The sequence below is a fragment of the Pipistrellus kuhlii genome, unplaced genomic scaffold (genome assembly GCF_014108245.1).
Source record: "Pipistrellus kuhlii isolate mPipKuh1 unplaced genomic scaffold, mPipKuh1.p scaffold_m20_p_10, whole genome shotgun sequence".
NCBI classification, from domain to species: domain Eukaryota; kingdom Metazoa; phylum Chordata; class Mammalia; order Chiroptera; family Vespertilionidae; genus Pipistrellus; species Pipistrellus kuhlii.
The window spans coordinates 6,802,950-6,816,055 of NW_023425405.1; the positions used below are offsets into that span (position 1 = coordinate 6,802,950).

General features: G+C 42.3%; 1 protein-coding gene across 4 annotated transcripts in view; it reads left to right on the forward strand.

The window, feature by feature from the left end:
• The first annotated feature begins 1,642 nt into the window (after positions 1–1,642).
• PTPRZ1 (protein tyrosine phosphatase receptor type Z1) overlaps positions 1,643–13,106 on the forward strand; it is a 173,227-nt gene continuing 161,763 nt past the window's right edge. For 2 of the 4 annotated variants that reach the window (XM_036425438.2, XM_045576337.1), the window contains exon 1: positions 1,643–2,042. In XM_036425438.2, the coding sequence (XP_036281331.1) occupies positions 1,985–2,042 (58 nt within the window). In that variant the 5' untranslated portion in view covers positions 1,643–1,984. The remainder of the gene's footprint in view (positions 2,043–13,106) is intronic. The other 2 variants (XM_045576350.1, XM_045576354.1) reach the window with 1 other exon arrangement.

The following is a 13,106-nucleotide window of genomic DNA, read 5'->3' on the forward strand; positions in this document are numbered from 1 at the left end:
TTTCCCCCCTTCTAGTCCTCAATTAACTACAGTTCTTTAGGAAACCTCATCTACCTACTCCAGTCCATATGAAACACTTTATGTGACCTCTTGGTACATTTCTAGTTTATATGCGTTTCTTGCTGTGTTAGCAACTATTTTCTTCCCTAGTGGAAACTGAACAATCAACCCCCATTATAATTCTTTTCAAAGTTGCACCTTTTCTATTTTATTCATGGAAGGAATAAGATTGAATCAATTTTCTTAAAATGTACATGTATTCCTGATTAAGCATTCTAGATTGATTTGAAATTTATTACATGGTTACAATCAATTTCGGAAGTAATAGCAAACAGAACCACTGCCTCTGCACATTTACTAGTAACCTGGAGTTCAGACGCTGTGGATATTGGTGAGAACAGGTGGTAACACTCGAAATACATTCAGAACTCAATTTTGCATGTGATAACTTTCTTTAAAATGTTTAAACTAAAATACTATTTTTGAGACCAGAACAGGACACAGGAGCACTCACTGTACAGGAAACCTACATCAAATGGTTGCTAAGAATACAAGCGATTAATTCAGAACTTGATTTTCGGTGTCTTGGAGTGGAGTTTCTAAAAGCTCCAAATTTGGTCTCATATAAGTAGAAAAAATATTCCAATAGTTAAAGGATATATAAATGAAAATATTTGAAAAGTTCATGAATTTTCAGGACGTTGCATTATCTTGTCCTTTAGGCTTCAAGTTAATTCAACAAACACTTAGAGAATACACATTGGCTATCTCTGCCTCTAGGGCGATAAGAAATAAGGCAAACTCCCACCACCAAGGTGCTCCCAGGCTAGCTATGGAGACCACCACTCAAACCAGCACGCACAGCGTGACATTGCCAGCTCGGAGGCAGCAGGAGGCATGCAATATATCTCTTTTCTTTATCTTTCAATCAACCAATTAGACAACGTTTCCCTGCGACCCAGACTCATGCACTTGAACGTTCCCCAAGCCGCTGTGCGCAGCAGGACAATGTGATGGCACTTTGGGGAAGGGGCATGGTCTGACTGGTCACACAGCCTGGGCCGGACGGAGATTATTTGCGGGTCAGCTGCCCTGGAAGTAAGTAACAGGGGATGGATGGAACGCCTTCGGTGATGTGGGCATTGGAGACGGAGAGGGGCTGATCGGAGCCACTTAGCATCTGCAGGGAGGGCAGCGATGAATGGAAAAACAGTTCCAGGCGTGAACCCCGAAGGTCCATCTCGGGCTGTACGGGACTGTGGGGGTCTGGCCTCTTCTCTTCCAAAGGGATGGGGGAGTCCTCAGAGAGGATGGTCACTCCGCGAAGACTCTAAACCCCAGCGGGTCCCACCGACTTCAGCCAGGGCGGCTGCTGCGGGGGGCGGGGGGTGTCGCCATGGGACTCGTGTATTGGGACCCGCACCCGGAGCGACAGCCGCGCCCCTCCGCCCACAGTCACGCGGAACCCGGGCTGCGGCCAGTTCCCAGCGGCGAGGCGAGGCGAGGCGGTGCTCCCCCGCCCCGTCCCTGCGTCCGCCCCAGTCCCCCGCCCCGTTCCCGCCCGCGCCCCCGCCCCCGCCCCCGCCCCCGCCCGGTCCCGCGGCCGCGCGCACAGCCCCCGCCTCCCGGCGCCGCTGCGCTCCGAGCGCTCAGACCGCGGCGGCCGCAGCCGGAGAAGGAGACCGACTCCCGCCGCCCGCCCGCGCGCCCGCCGACATGCGCCTCGGCTAGTGGCTCCTATTCCCCCGATCACCACCACGCTTCCTCTCTCTCTCTCTCTCTCTCTCTCTCTCTCTCTCTCTCTCTCTCTCTCTCTCTCTCTCTCTCTCTCTCTCACACACACACACACACACACACACACACACACACACACACGATCTGCACATCTATATGCTGGAGGAGAAGACATTTCCTTCCCGCTCGCTCCCTCTGCGCCCCGAGAAGCTGAGCGGCCGCGCGGCGGGGGCCCCCGGATCGCCCGGAGATGCTCCTCCCGGCGCGCCTCCTCGCCCTCATCCCGCTGCTCTGCGTGTGCCGCCTGGGTGAGTGGGGACCTCGGGCTTCCCCTCGGGGTCCTGTGGGACACAGGTGGGGTGTCTTGGAGCCTTAGGCACTGGCTCTCGCCGCCGCCGTGTACCAGGAGGAGAAGGGGCGGGGGGCCGGGACCCCACGGTGCCAGCTGCGTGGGAAGGCGCCCTCCCCACCGCGACCTCCGCCGCCTGCCACCTGCCCGCGGGCTCCGGCTCCCGCCGCACAGGAGACACTGGGCATCACTGCCCCGTCCTCACAGCTCCTCTCTCTCTCATTTTGCAGTGTGGGAAGAGCCTGTTGTTCCGTACACATCAGAAGATAAATGCAGCCATACATCTAACCATGGTGCGGGGCTGCACATTACAGCGCGGTTTTTGCTATTAAGTTCAGGCTACAGATATTATGGACTTGAATGAAAAATGCACGAGCATTACACACACGCACTCATACACACACACACACACACACACACACACACACACACACCCCTTCCCCCCACTGCTCACACAATGCCTGAAAGGTAGTAACAGGAACAAGCACCAACCCGACTTTTCAGTGTTTTTTCATACTTTTAATTTAGTCACATTCAAGTCTGGGCAGTTACTTTAAAAAAAAAAGTTTCAATCAACATTTCTGTCAACCTTCCGCCCCTGGTGCCAGAGCCAGAGGAGAGCTGTAGGCTGATCTGTTTATCCAGGACTCATCTTTCATGCACCGCCTTTTAGGTGACACATTAAGTAGTGGAGGTGCACTCAGAAGTAGCCATTTTCCCGAAGAATTGTAAGATTGGATTATTTGCATTTTATTAAAGAAATGCTTTGTTTTGTTTTCCTTTAGTAATATTTGCTATGATGATGGACTGGAATAGGTTTGGAGGCATGCACTTGGAAGTTGGAAAGCATACCTCCATTTATGGGTGCACATACTCTTTTTAGTTAGAGGATAAGACTCTTGTTAAATGTTTAGGTTGTTCATATTCAAGTAGATATTAACCTACATTTTCATCCAACAGATGGTGCTGTTCTTGGCACAGTCACATGTACAAGAAAAAAATAATTTCATATTCTAACTAGTTAGAATTGTATGGCAAACGTGATAACTGCCACCTCCCCAAACCTACCCCAAGACACATGGTCAAAATATCTATCCCAAAAGCTTTGCGGAAGTACTCAGGGGTGATGTGAGACACACAGGGACGCTGAAGACTTACAGGGGATTCTGGTGCTGGTTCTCTCCAGCATCATACAGCTGACTCTGGAGAGGGAAAGACATTTTTTGTTAGTGCTGTGGTCATCAGATACACACCTGTGGAATGTACATTTCCTCTGTAGATCTGTTTTAACAACAAAGCCAGATCCCCTTGGTACTTAGATGATTATTTAAAACACACCTCACTGCAGTATAGAAATAAATTAGAGCATACTGTTTTGTATGCCTTCCAAACCACATCCGCTGAGTATACCATGAATTCTTTTTAATTGAGCTGTGATTCACATGGTGTACAATTCATCTCTGAGAGTGCACGATTCAGTAGTTTTGGGTGTTTTCACAAAGTTGTGCAATCATCACTGCTATCTAATTATAGCATTTCATCACCCCTCACATAAACTCCATTAATCGTCATTCCTCATTCTCTTGACCCCAGCCCTGGAAACTTCTAATCTACTTTTTCTCCTCTAGATTTGCCTGTATGAGTATTTCATATAAATGGAGTCAGATAATATGCGGTCTTCGGTGGCTGGCTTCATTCTGTTAACATAGTGTTTTCAGGACTCTTCCTCTAGTCTGTATCAGTACTTCATTCCATCTTATGGCTGAACTATATCCCATTCCAATAGGTTCCATTTTGCAACTTCTTAATAAAGCATAATTTGCAGCTTGTTGCTTTTGGTTATTTAGATTTTAGTTTATTGGATATTTTCTTTAATGCTTTGATGATGTTAGATTGTAAAGGATTAAATTAATTAAGAGTACCACAAGTGTATGTGATGATATAGAATGTAAGCCTGTTTTAGGATTCAAATTTGATTTTTTTTTTTAGACTAACTGTTGACTCCTTTATCAACCTTTCTCTATTTTGAGAAAGTTGGCCTTTTATAGTGTTGCCTGCAGGCAGACATAGGAGTCTTTACAATCTCAGATCTGATGAGTATCTTGATCTTAGAGTAGCATAGTTTGAAAAAAAAAAAAACAGAGGCACATTATCTACAAATGAAATATTCGGCCTCCACTTCAATTATCTTTCCCTCAACATCTACCTGGTATTGTGAATGTGTTTGTTACTCGTCTTCAGTGCCTTTGAGGTCAACAAGAGACCTTGCACAGGTAAGAGATGCTCATGAGAGGTCTACCTACTGAGGCCAGCGGTGCCTGGTGACAGCTCTGGGACAATTTGAATGTTAGGCTGCCATTCTTGCCATTATCTGCAAAAATTTGTAGAATTCACTAATGACCTTATCACTTTTTGTCCAAAATATTCTGGTGTTTTGAATGAACATATAGACCAATTGCATCCCTCAAATAACTTCAGAACACAAACAAAATATCATTAAACTATTTAGACTGGAACAAATATTTTCCCAAATTACTAAAGAGAAACATTATGGGTTTTCTTTTTATTTGGGGGGGGGGGGTTGTTAAATATGGTGTGAGTTCATCTACTTGGACTATTCTGTCAAAATTGGCCTGTAGCCTGAACTGGTTTTGCCAACTAGCTAGATTACAGTCCTCAGACTTTAGTGTGTGTCAGAATCATCAGAAACACTTAAAACACAGATTCCAGGCCCCACCCTGAAGAGTTTCTGATTTGGTAGGTAAGGGGTGGGGCTTGAGAATCCACATCTAACAGATTCCCAGGATATGCTGTTGCTAGGGCCAGGTCCGCACTTTGACAACTTCTGAGCTAGTTTGACATGTAAATATTAGCCTGGTGTCCAGATTATTAACAAGTTTTCACTGTGGATTTGATTTCTGATACCTGACTTAATATTATTATTTTAAAAAAAACCACATGAGTAACACATTTAATGCTAGAGATTCTTAATAAGAGAGGCGGAACTTAAAGATGACTGTAAGGTAATCCCCTAAGTGAATCTGGACCTTCTCTAAAATAATTGAGAGGTGTGCTACTAGGTGGAGAACTAATGTGATGACTGTATGCCTCTAATTATTATTTAATCTTGACCCACTGAACAGGTAATGGGAAAAGCCGCTGTGGCTTTCCTGTAAGGAAGCTTAACTATGAGTCATAGAGGAGAGGTAACTGTTTTAAGGGCTTTTATGGAATAGTTATTACATTGAACTAATGAGAACCCGGGATCTTTGAATTGAGTGATAGCCCTGCAAGGTATGCAAAATGTAAAAGTGTAAATATTACTGTTAAAGAAGGTGGGACTAGGTGGTAGAGCTTTAATAGTGAAGACAATTCCGTAGCCACTCTGTGGCCTGTATAGACTGGTGTTAAAGGGGAGAGATTAGCTCTTAGCTCAGAAGTGAGTGCTCTGCTCCCACAGCACATCATCCATGACGGGTTTTAGCATTCACCGTATCATTTTGTAGTGTATCTATCTCCCCCTCTAGCTCCTTGAGGGCAAAGACAGTATTTCATTCACGCTTGGACTTAGGATTCTTGGACTTAGAACCTATAGTAGGTACCTGGTAAATATTTAATGTACAGGTCATAGAGAAAAAGAACTGTGAAGGTTCTTAGCAGTAGCTTTTGCTGTTAAGATGGGTCCATTTCATCAGACATTTTCTTCTTTTGATTCTGACCCCCAGCCCAAGAGTTAGGTCACTATTCACTTTGAGCCATGCCACTTCTGGCACCTCATCTTCACATTCTTTGATTCTCCCAGAAAGGCCCATAAGCATCACCTAGATCCAGACACGACCTGGGTCTTAAAATTGGAGCTCCTGAGATGGATACTGTTAAGTGTCCTCGCAGTAGCAGTTTTGAGTGAAGGTTAAATTCTAGATGAGTTGGCAGTAATGATGCTTGGATATGGCCCAGGGAGCAGGGCATCAAGTCATTGTATGTGCCTGTGCGGGTGTGTGCATGTGACTGTGTACTCATGTTTACCCGTTAGGGAGGAGAGGGCAGTAGAGGTTAGGGGGTCAGTAATGAAAAATGAAGTGTCTTGAACCCATGAAGACTTGTGTTTTTAGTCAGTCAAAAGTCATCATAATGGATTAATCTCCTCCAGTCAAGCTGACTGCAAGAGGTAGTGGCCAAAGCTGTTCTAGAAAGCAGATGAAGGACACGACATATAGTTGTGTGTGTTGGGGGGCGGTGGCCTTCAGCTGGACCTGTGCCTTCGTGCAGTCTGGGAGCCCTGTGATTGATTGCCCCGAAGAGAGAGGCCCCGCCCACTGCAGGGTCGCTGGCCAGGTAGCCTGGGACTCCCTCTTTGGGGTGATGGTCACATCACACCCACCTTGGCTGCTGCAGTGAGTGCTGGGTCACCATGGAACCCAAGACCTAGGAGGGACCGAGAGGTCAGCAGTTCAGTCCACTCACCAATCCCTGCCCTCCTGAGTCTGCTGTGTGTGCAGCCTGGCATTTGGTGGTTCATTCAATAATTTTGAACATTATGGACCCTGGCTCTTTATAAATTAGGATGGATATGCATGCTTTTGAAAATTGTCTCAAGTTTTATTATTAATCTAAGCTGTGCCTAGCTTAGCCCTGCACATAGCAGATATTAAGCATATACTGAATTGAGTTGAATTCAAATGGAACTGGGTGTGGGGTGAGTTAGAAATCCTCATAGGAGTTAAAAACAGAAAAAAAGACTTGGTCCTCTTTTAGGATCTTTGCTGTGTTTTCTCCTTACTCCCCTTCCTTCCTTTCTCTTATTTGTTTGCTTTTGGTGGCCATTGATCTTCCTCTTCACTTCCTTTAAGCATGAATTTAAGATTTAAAAAACCCTCAGCATTGCCCAGCATCTTGATGAAGAATTAGGGAGAACATTGATGCTATTTGATACCATTATTTAAAAATATCTTACTGTGATATAATTTGTAGTTAACATCATTTTTAAAAGATACGTTAACATTTCTTTTTGCTTAAAAATCCTAGTGCCCTAAAATAGGCGGGTTGTCTTTATTTTTTTCATATTTGCACACATATATGGAAGCATTTAAAGTGCTGGTTAATGTAAACTTTCTGATTTCATTCAATAAATGTGAATCAATTTATGTACACATTATATACATTGGCGGGAGATAAGTTTTTTACAAGTTTCCTTAGAAATATAGTTTTTATATATTTGGAAAGAATAATGCATTAATTGGTAGGAAAGAAGCATTTCCTTTTAAAATATTCATAGTGAGTAAAATTACTTTCCCACACCTGTAGAATAGTCTATCTTTCTTTCTCTGATTTCCCCGACAACATTGACTCCATACTTTTTCTGTTCTTTCACTGTCATTGACTGGACTGCTTATTTCTTGAAATCCTAAAGCTCTGACATATTTACCAAAAGATGGACATTGTTACTAGACTTTTTCTCTGAACTTATTAATTCAGAACTTTGAATAAGAAAAAAAACACACTGTTGTTGTTTACAAAGACCTCTTTTGGCAGAGATCATGGTCACCACCAGAGTCCTGATTGTGTGCTCATAATAATAAAATGCTGGGCAGACATAAGGAACTTTCTAGATTTTAACAATGATTTTAAGTTGCGTTGTCATTAGAGTACAAATTATTTCTGTAATTAACACTTTTACCCTCTTGCATTCTTACACATTTTCTTAAATGGGATACAGAATTGTGCAGAATATTGGTTTGCTCACAAGAGTACATTACACATACGCTATCATTGTCATGTTTGTTTCAGTGCAAATAAAGATTGACAACCATTTATCGAGGTCAATGGCTCTCAATTCTCGATGCATTTTGTAATTGGTTGGTATTACCGTATTTTTCGGACCATAAGACGCACTTTTTTCCCCCCAGAAGTGGGGGGAAAATGTTCCTGCGTCTTATGGTCCAAATATAGCCTACACATATACTTTTAAAAAAAAGTTTTTTTACTTGCCCGGCTCTGTGTGGTCTCTGTGTGCTTGCCCGGCTCTAAAATTGTTCTAAATGCTGCTGTTTACTTTACAGGGTTGATTACATGTGTTTATGACTGTGATGTTGGGTTTTAATGCACATAAAATATTTTAGGACACTATTTGTTTCAGAATCTTTTTTTCTTCATTTCCCTTCTCTAAAAACTGGTGCGTCTTATGGTCCGGAGTGTCTTATGGTCCGAAAAATACGGTATGTCTCCTCCCAACATTCCTATGTTGAAATCCTGTTTCCCACTGTGATGAGATTTGGAGGTGGGGCCTTTGGGAGGTAATTCGTTCCAGAGGAGATCCTAAGAGTAGAGCCCCCGTGATGGGATCAGTGTCCTTATAAGAAGAGAAAGGGAGGCCAGAGCTTTCTGTCTCTCTACCCTGTGAAGATACAAAGAGACAGCAGCTATCTGAAAGCCAGGGAGAGAGTCCTCTCCAGCTCTATCCAGAACCAAATATGCTGGCTCCTTGATCCTGGACTTCCCATTATCCAGAATGATCCTATATAATAAAAGGTTATTATGCAAATTGTCCCCCTGACCAGGAGTTCCACAAGGAGCTTGACCAGGGGGTGGGGCCAGTCAGCCAGTGTCCATGCCCCTCCCCCCAGCTGGCCTGGGACCTGCTGGCTGGATCCCATCCGTGCACGAATTTGTGCACCAGGCCTCTAGTGAGAAATAAATGTCTGTCATTTTGCCACTCATTTTATGATATTTTATTATGGCAGCCTGGGCTGACTGAGACACCTTTGGAACTTTTAAAACATACTATGTCTGGGCCCCACCCTGGATCTAATACATGAGTGGGTACAGGACCCAGACAGAGATGTTTCGCCGGGACTGGTTTGGCTCAGTGGATAGAGCGTCGGCCTGCGGACTGAAGGGTCCTGGGTTCGATTCCGGGCAAGGGCATGTACCTTGGCTATGGGCACATCCCCAGTAGGGGGTGTGCAAGAGGCAGCTGATCAGTGATTCTCTCTTATCAATGTTTCTAGCTCTCTATCCCTCTCTCTTCCTCTCTGTGAAAAATCCATAAAATATATTTTTAAAAAATAAAAATAAAAAAATAAAAAAAGACAGATGTTTTCTTAAAATTTCCCAGGTGATTAAAAAATACAACCAGGGTTTAAAAAACACAAATCTAGGTTAACCTTGTGATACTAGTTCATTTTAAGATAACCTAGTAATCTTGGTTCATTTTTCTTAAGTAGAAATATTTGCAAATTCCGCGCTATCCTAAAACATAGCTAGTGCCACAGAACAAAGGTTCTGGAAAACTTCCCATCCCTTTCTGCTCTTCTTTTTCTTTTTCTTCTTCTTTTGGTTAATCCTCATGATGTTTTTTCCATTGATTTTTTAGAGAGAGTATTATAGAAGAGAGAGGGAAAGACAGAGAAACATCCATGTGAGAGAAACACATCAATTCAGTTGCCTTCAGGGACAAGCTAGGGAGGAGCCTACAATCAAGGTACATGTCCTTGACTGGAATCTATCCAGGACCCTTTGGCTGGCCCTCTATCCACTGAGCCAAACAGGCTACCGTGCTTTCTTCTCTCCTTAAGGCAGTTTCAGTGTCAGAGTAACCCTAGAAGGAGGAATGTGGACTATAGTAGTTGACCTCATAGTCTCTGCAAGCCAGAGGAACCTCAGGAGGCCAGACAATCTTGGAGTTGGTCCAAAGATTTAAGTCTGTCAGCAGATGGATAGGTACCTGAACCAGCCTCTGAGATGGGAGTCCCAGGTGCAATATAGGCACATAATATATTTAGTTTTGTCAATGACACATATTCTTGCTAACTGTTTGTCTTGTTTATTTTCTTTCTCCATTCATAAGTTGCTAGAATCAGACTTACTCTTTTGTTATGTAATAGGTATAAAATATAGCCATATTTTTTTTATTTCATCAATTGATTTGTATGTATTTCTTAAAAGAACGTTTTCATATTCATCAGGTCTATGCTATTTGTTTTTAATTATATTTGAAAATTAATAATAGCTCCATTTAAAAGTTAATGTAGAACTGTTTCAGATGGCCCAAATAACTATTTTATTATCATTAGTAATTAACAGTGAGGACACAAGCACAAATCAATTCAGTGAGTCTTTGTTGAGCATCTCCCTTATAATAAATATTTCCTTAGAGAGAATACTCATCTAGTGGATTGCTAAGCCTTTGCCCGAGAGAGATCCATCCATAAAGGTCTCTCATCCATAGCAGAGTTTGCAGAATATGAAGGAGTGAGTTGTATGAGAGGGTAGACTGGATTCACCTTTGGGAAGGTTTCCAGGAGACAGGGTTGGGTGTAGACCCTGCAGAGTGGGTAGGTGGGATCAAGGATTACTGTTGGAGGAAAGGGCATTAGTTTCAATATACACATGTATGTCACAATTTACATTAAAGATATATGAAATGGTAAATGAATGAAGTAAGTGGTAAATTAATAACGTTTAGAAAAGAAATAATGCAAGCATAGTTTTTCTTGTGTAATGAAGAAATGTAATTATATTGTGCTATTAAGAGCTGATTGCAAGAATTTGATATTTAAGAAGTATGGCTGAATGGATTCTTCAAGAGTAATATTTGATTATGATAAATTTGCCCTTGATGGTTTATAAAGTGGGGAAATGACATGTAATATGTATTATAATATACTAGAGGCCCTATGCACAAAAATTCGTGCACTTAGGGGGGGTGCCTCAGCCCAGCCTATGCCCTCTCCCAGTTTGGGACCCTTTGGGGGATGTCTACCTGCCAGCTTAGGCCCACGCCCTAGGGGACTGGGCCTAACCTGGCAATCAAACATCCCTCTGGCAGCCCAGGACCCCTCAGGGGATGTCAGACTAACGGCCATTAGTTGGACATCCTTAGCACTGCTGAGGCGGCGGGAGAGGCTCTGGCTGAGCAGCACTCCCCCTGTGGAAGCACATTGACCACCAGGGGACAGCTCCAGCATTGAGCGTCTGCTCCCTGGTGGTCAGTGTACATCATAGCAACTGGTAATTCCACTGTTAGGATCAATTTGCATATTACCCTTTTATTATATAGAATATTTATATAAGTATTTTGTCTGTAACTACATATGTATATTGTACATATATACACACAATAAATATATAATAATATATGTTTTCTGCTTCTCAAAATTGATAGTGCCTTATTTTGAGCATTCTAACAATAAGATTATATCCTTTAGAAAAATTAGGTTTAATGGTAGGATTTATCCTGGATATTTTGAGCCTGCCTTTTGCCTGCCTCCCACATAAAGAAAGGAGAGGAAGGTCTGCTTCGTCCTGTGACCTGAATACAGTTCTGTGCCTCTCAGAGGGGTGAGCCCAGTTGAGATCAATAGAACTCATTTCACCAGCTCCTCATTGAACAGCTACTGTTTGCTTAGCACTGTGCTGGACTTCAATAGTTTTTCTCTTTCAGGAGTTAATTTTGCTACAGATATGAAATGAACCCTGGTGGGAGTATACCAGAATAGAGAAAAATGAAATAAATGTTCAGTTATATGAATCATATTTTTTAAGTCTGTAGAAAGTCAGAAAAAGGACAGACAAAATAAAGATGTGAATTTATTTTAAAAATATATCTGTGAGCATATGAGCAGCACTTTCTCCTTTGGAACATGGGACATTTACTGTTTCATTTAATAATTGAAACCCCTTTTGTACCTCCTCCCTTATTTTTGCTAGATGCAGATACAAAAAGATAAGCTTATATTTATTACTCATTTCAGATTACTCACGGAAAGAGAAGCTTCAGTACAGAAGTTGGTTGGGTTTTGCATTTCTATACTGAAATGCATTTACTTCACCTTCATATCCTATCACATTGAAAATAGTAGTGCAAAGAGCAAGATACAGAAGCAAGATATTTGTTAAAACACTCATCCTGTATGTTCTGTTCAATACTTACTGTTAAGAAAATGTCACAGAATTTCCATAGTTATGTCTGTCCCAATGCAAAGTTTAATTTTTGGTAGTGGCAACTGCTGTTTTATTTCAAAGATAAACTCTTGGTGCTAAGATTTCAAAGACTGGTTGGATATGCCTAGATTCTTAGGTAAAAGTTTATCAAAACGTGGCAAGAATTTTAGACAAAGAAGTGCAGAGAATGAAATAAATTTTAATTAGTCAAGAATGGCTACTACATGTTGCCTTTATATCCTTTAAGATGCAGTACAGTCTGAGCATCATCCATGGCAAGGATCCCTCTTGCCTGTGACTCTAACTTCTATTCTTCCCTATCTTTCATTACATTTTAGCTATTTAGTATTATTGACAGAAGAAATCAAGAAAACACAAGATGCTTTCTTGTTCCTCAGTAATGAATTCAAAATTTTATACTAATCCCTCCATTCCATGAAATGATAAAATAACCACCATTTTTTTTTTAAAAGAGAATATTTCAGTTCCCTGTTTGATGGGAGCTTTTCAAGATGGCGCTCGCTCTCTCTCTCCTCCTCTTCCTCTTTTTCCTCCTCCTCGCCATCCTTTTCCTTCTCCTCTTCCTCCACATTTTGAAATTAGAATCCTACAGCATCTGCCATTTGAAAAAATAAAGCAATTGGTGCATTTTTACAAACATGATGAGCTGTGAGGATGTGTCAGACTCAGTGGCATTCAGGCAAATGAAGATGATATTTAGCCAAGTAATCACTCTGGTAATGGTTGTGGTGCATAAATCTTTTTACCTGAGACGAGTTGGGGCTTCTCTAAATGATGACAGAGGCTACCTCATGCAGTGAGTTTTTCATTATGAACCCATGGGGAGTGCTGGCTTTCTAAACATGAGGCTTTGAGACTGCAGCACACAGTCTTCTGGAGATTGGGTTGGGTGATTGTGTTATTGGGGGAAATCCTGAAAATAGGTCAAGAAAAATTGATACAGATTTTTGTGTGGAAGAGATTGCACTTGTGGCCTTCTACTATCGTCCAATATGCCAGACTATGCAGTTTCAGTGAGAAAATTGTCCACATTTATCCCAGTTAGGATCCTTAGGCTGGA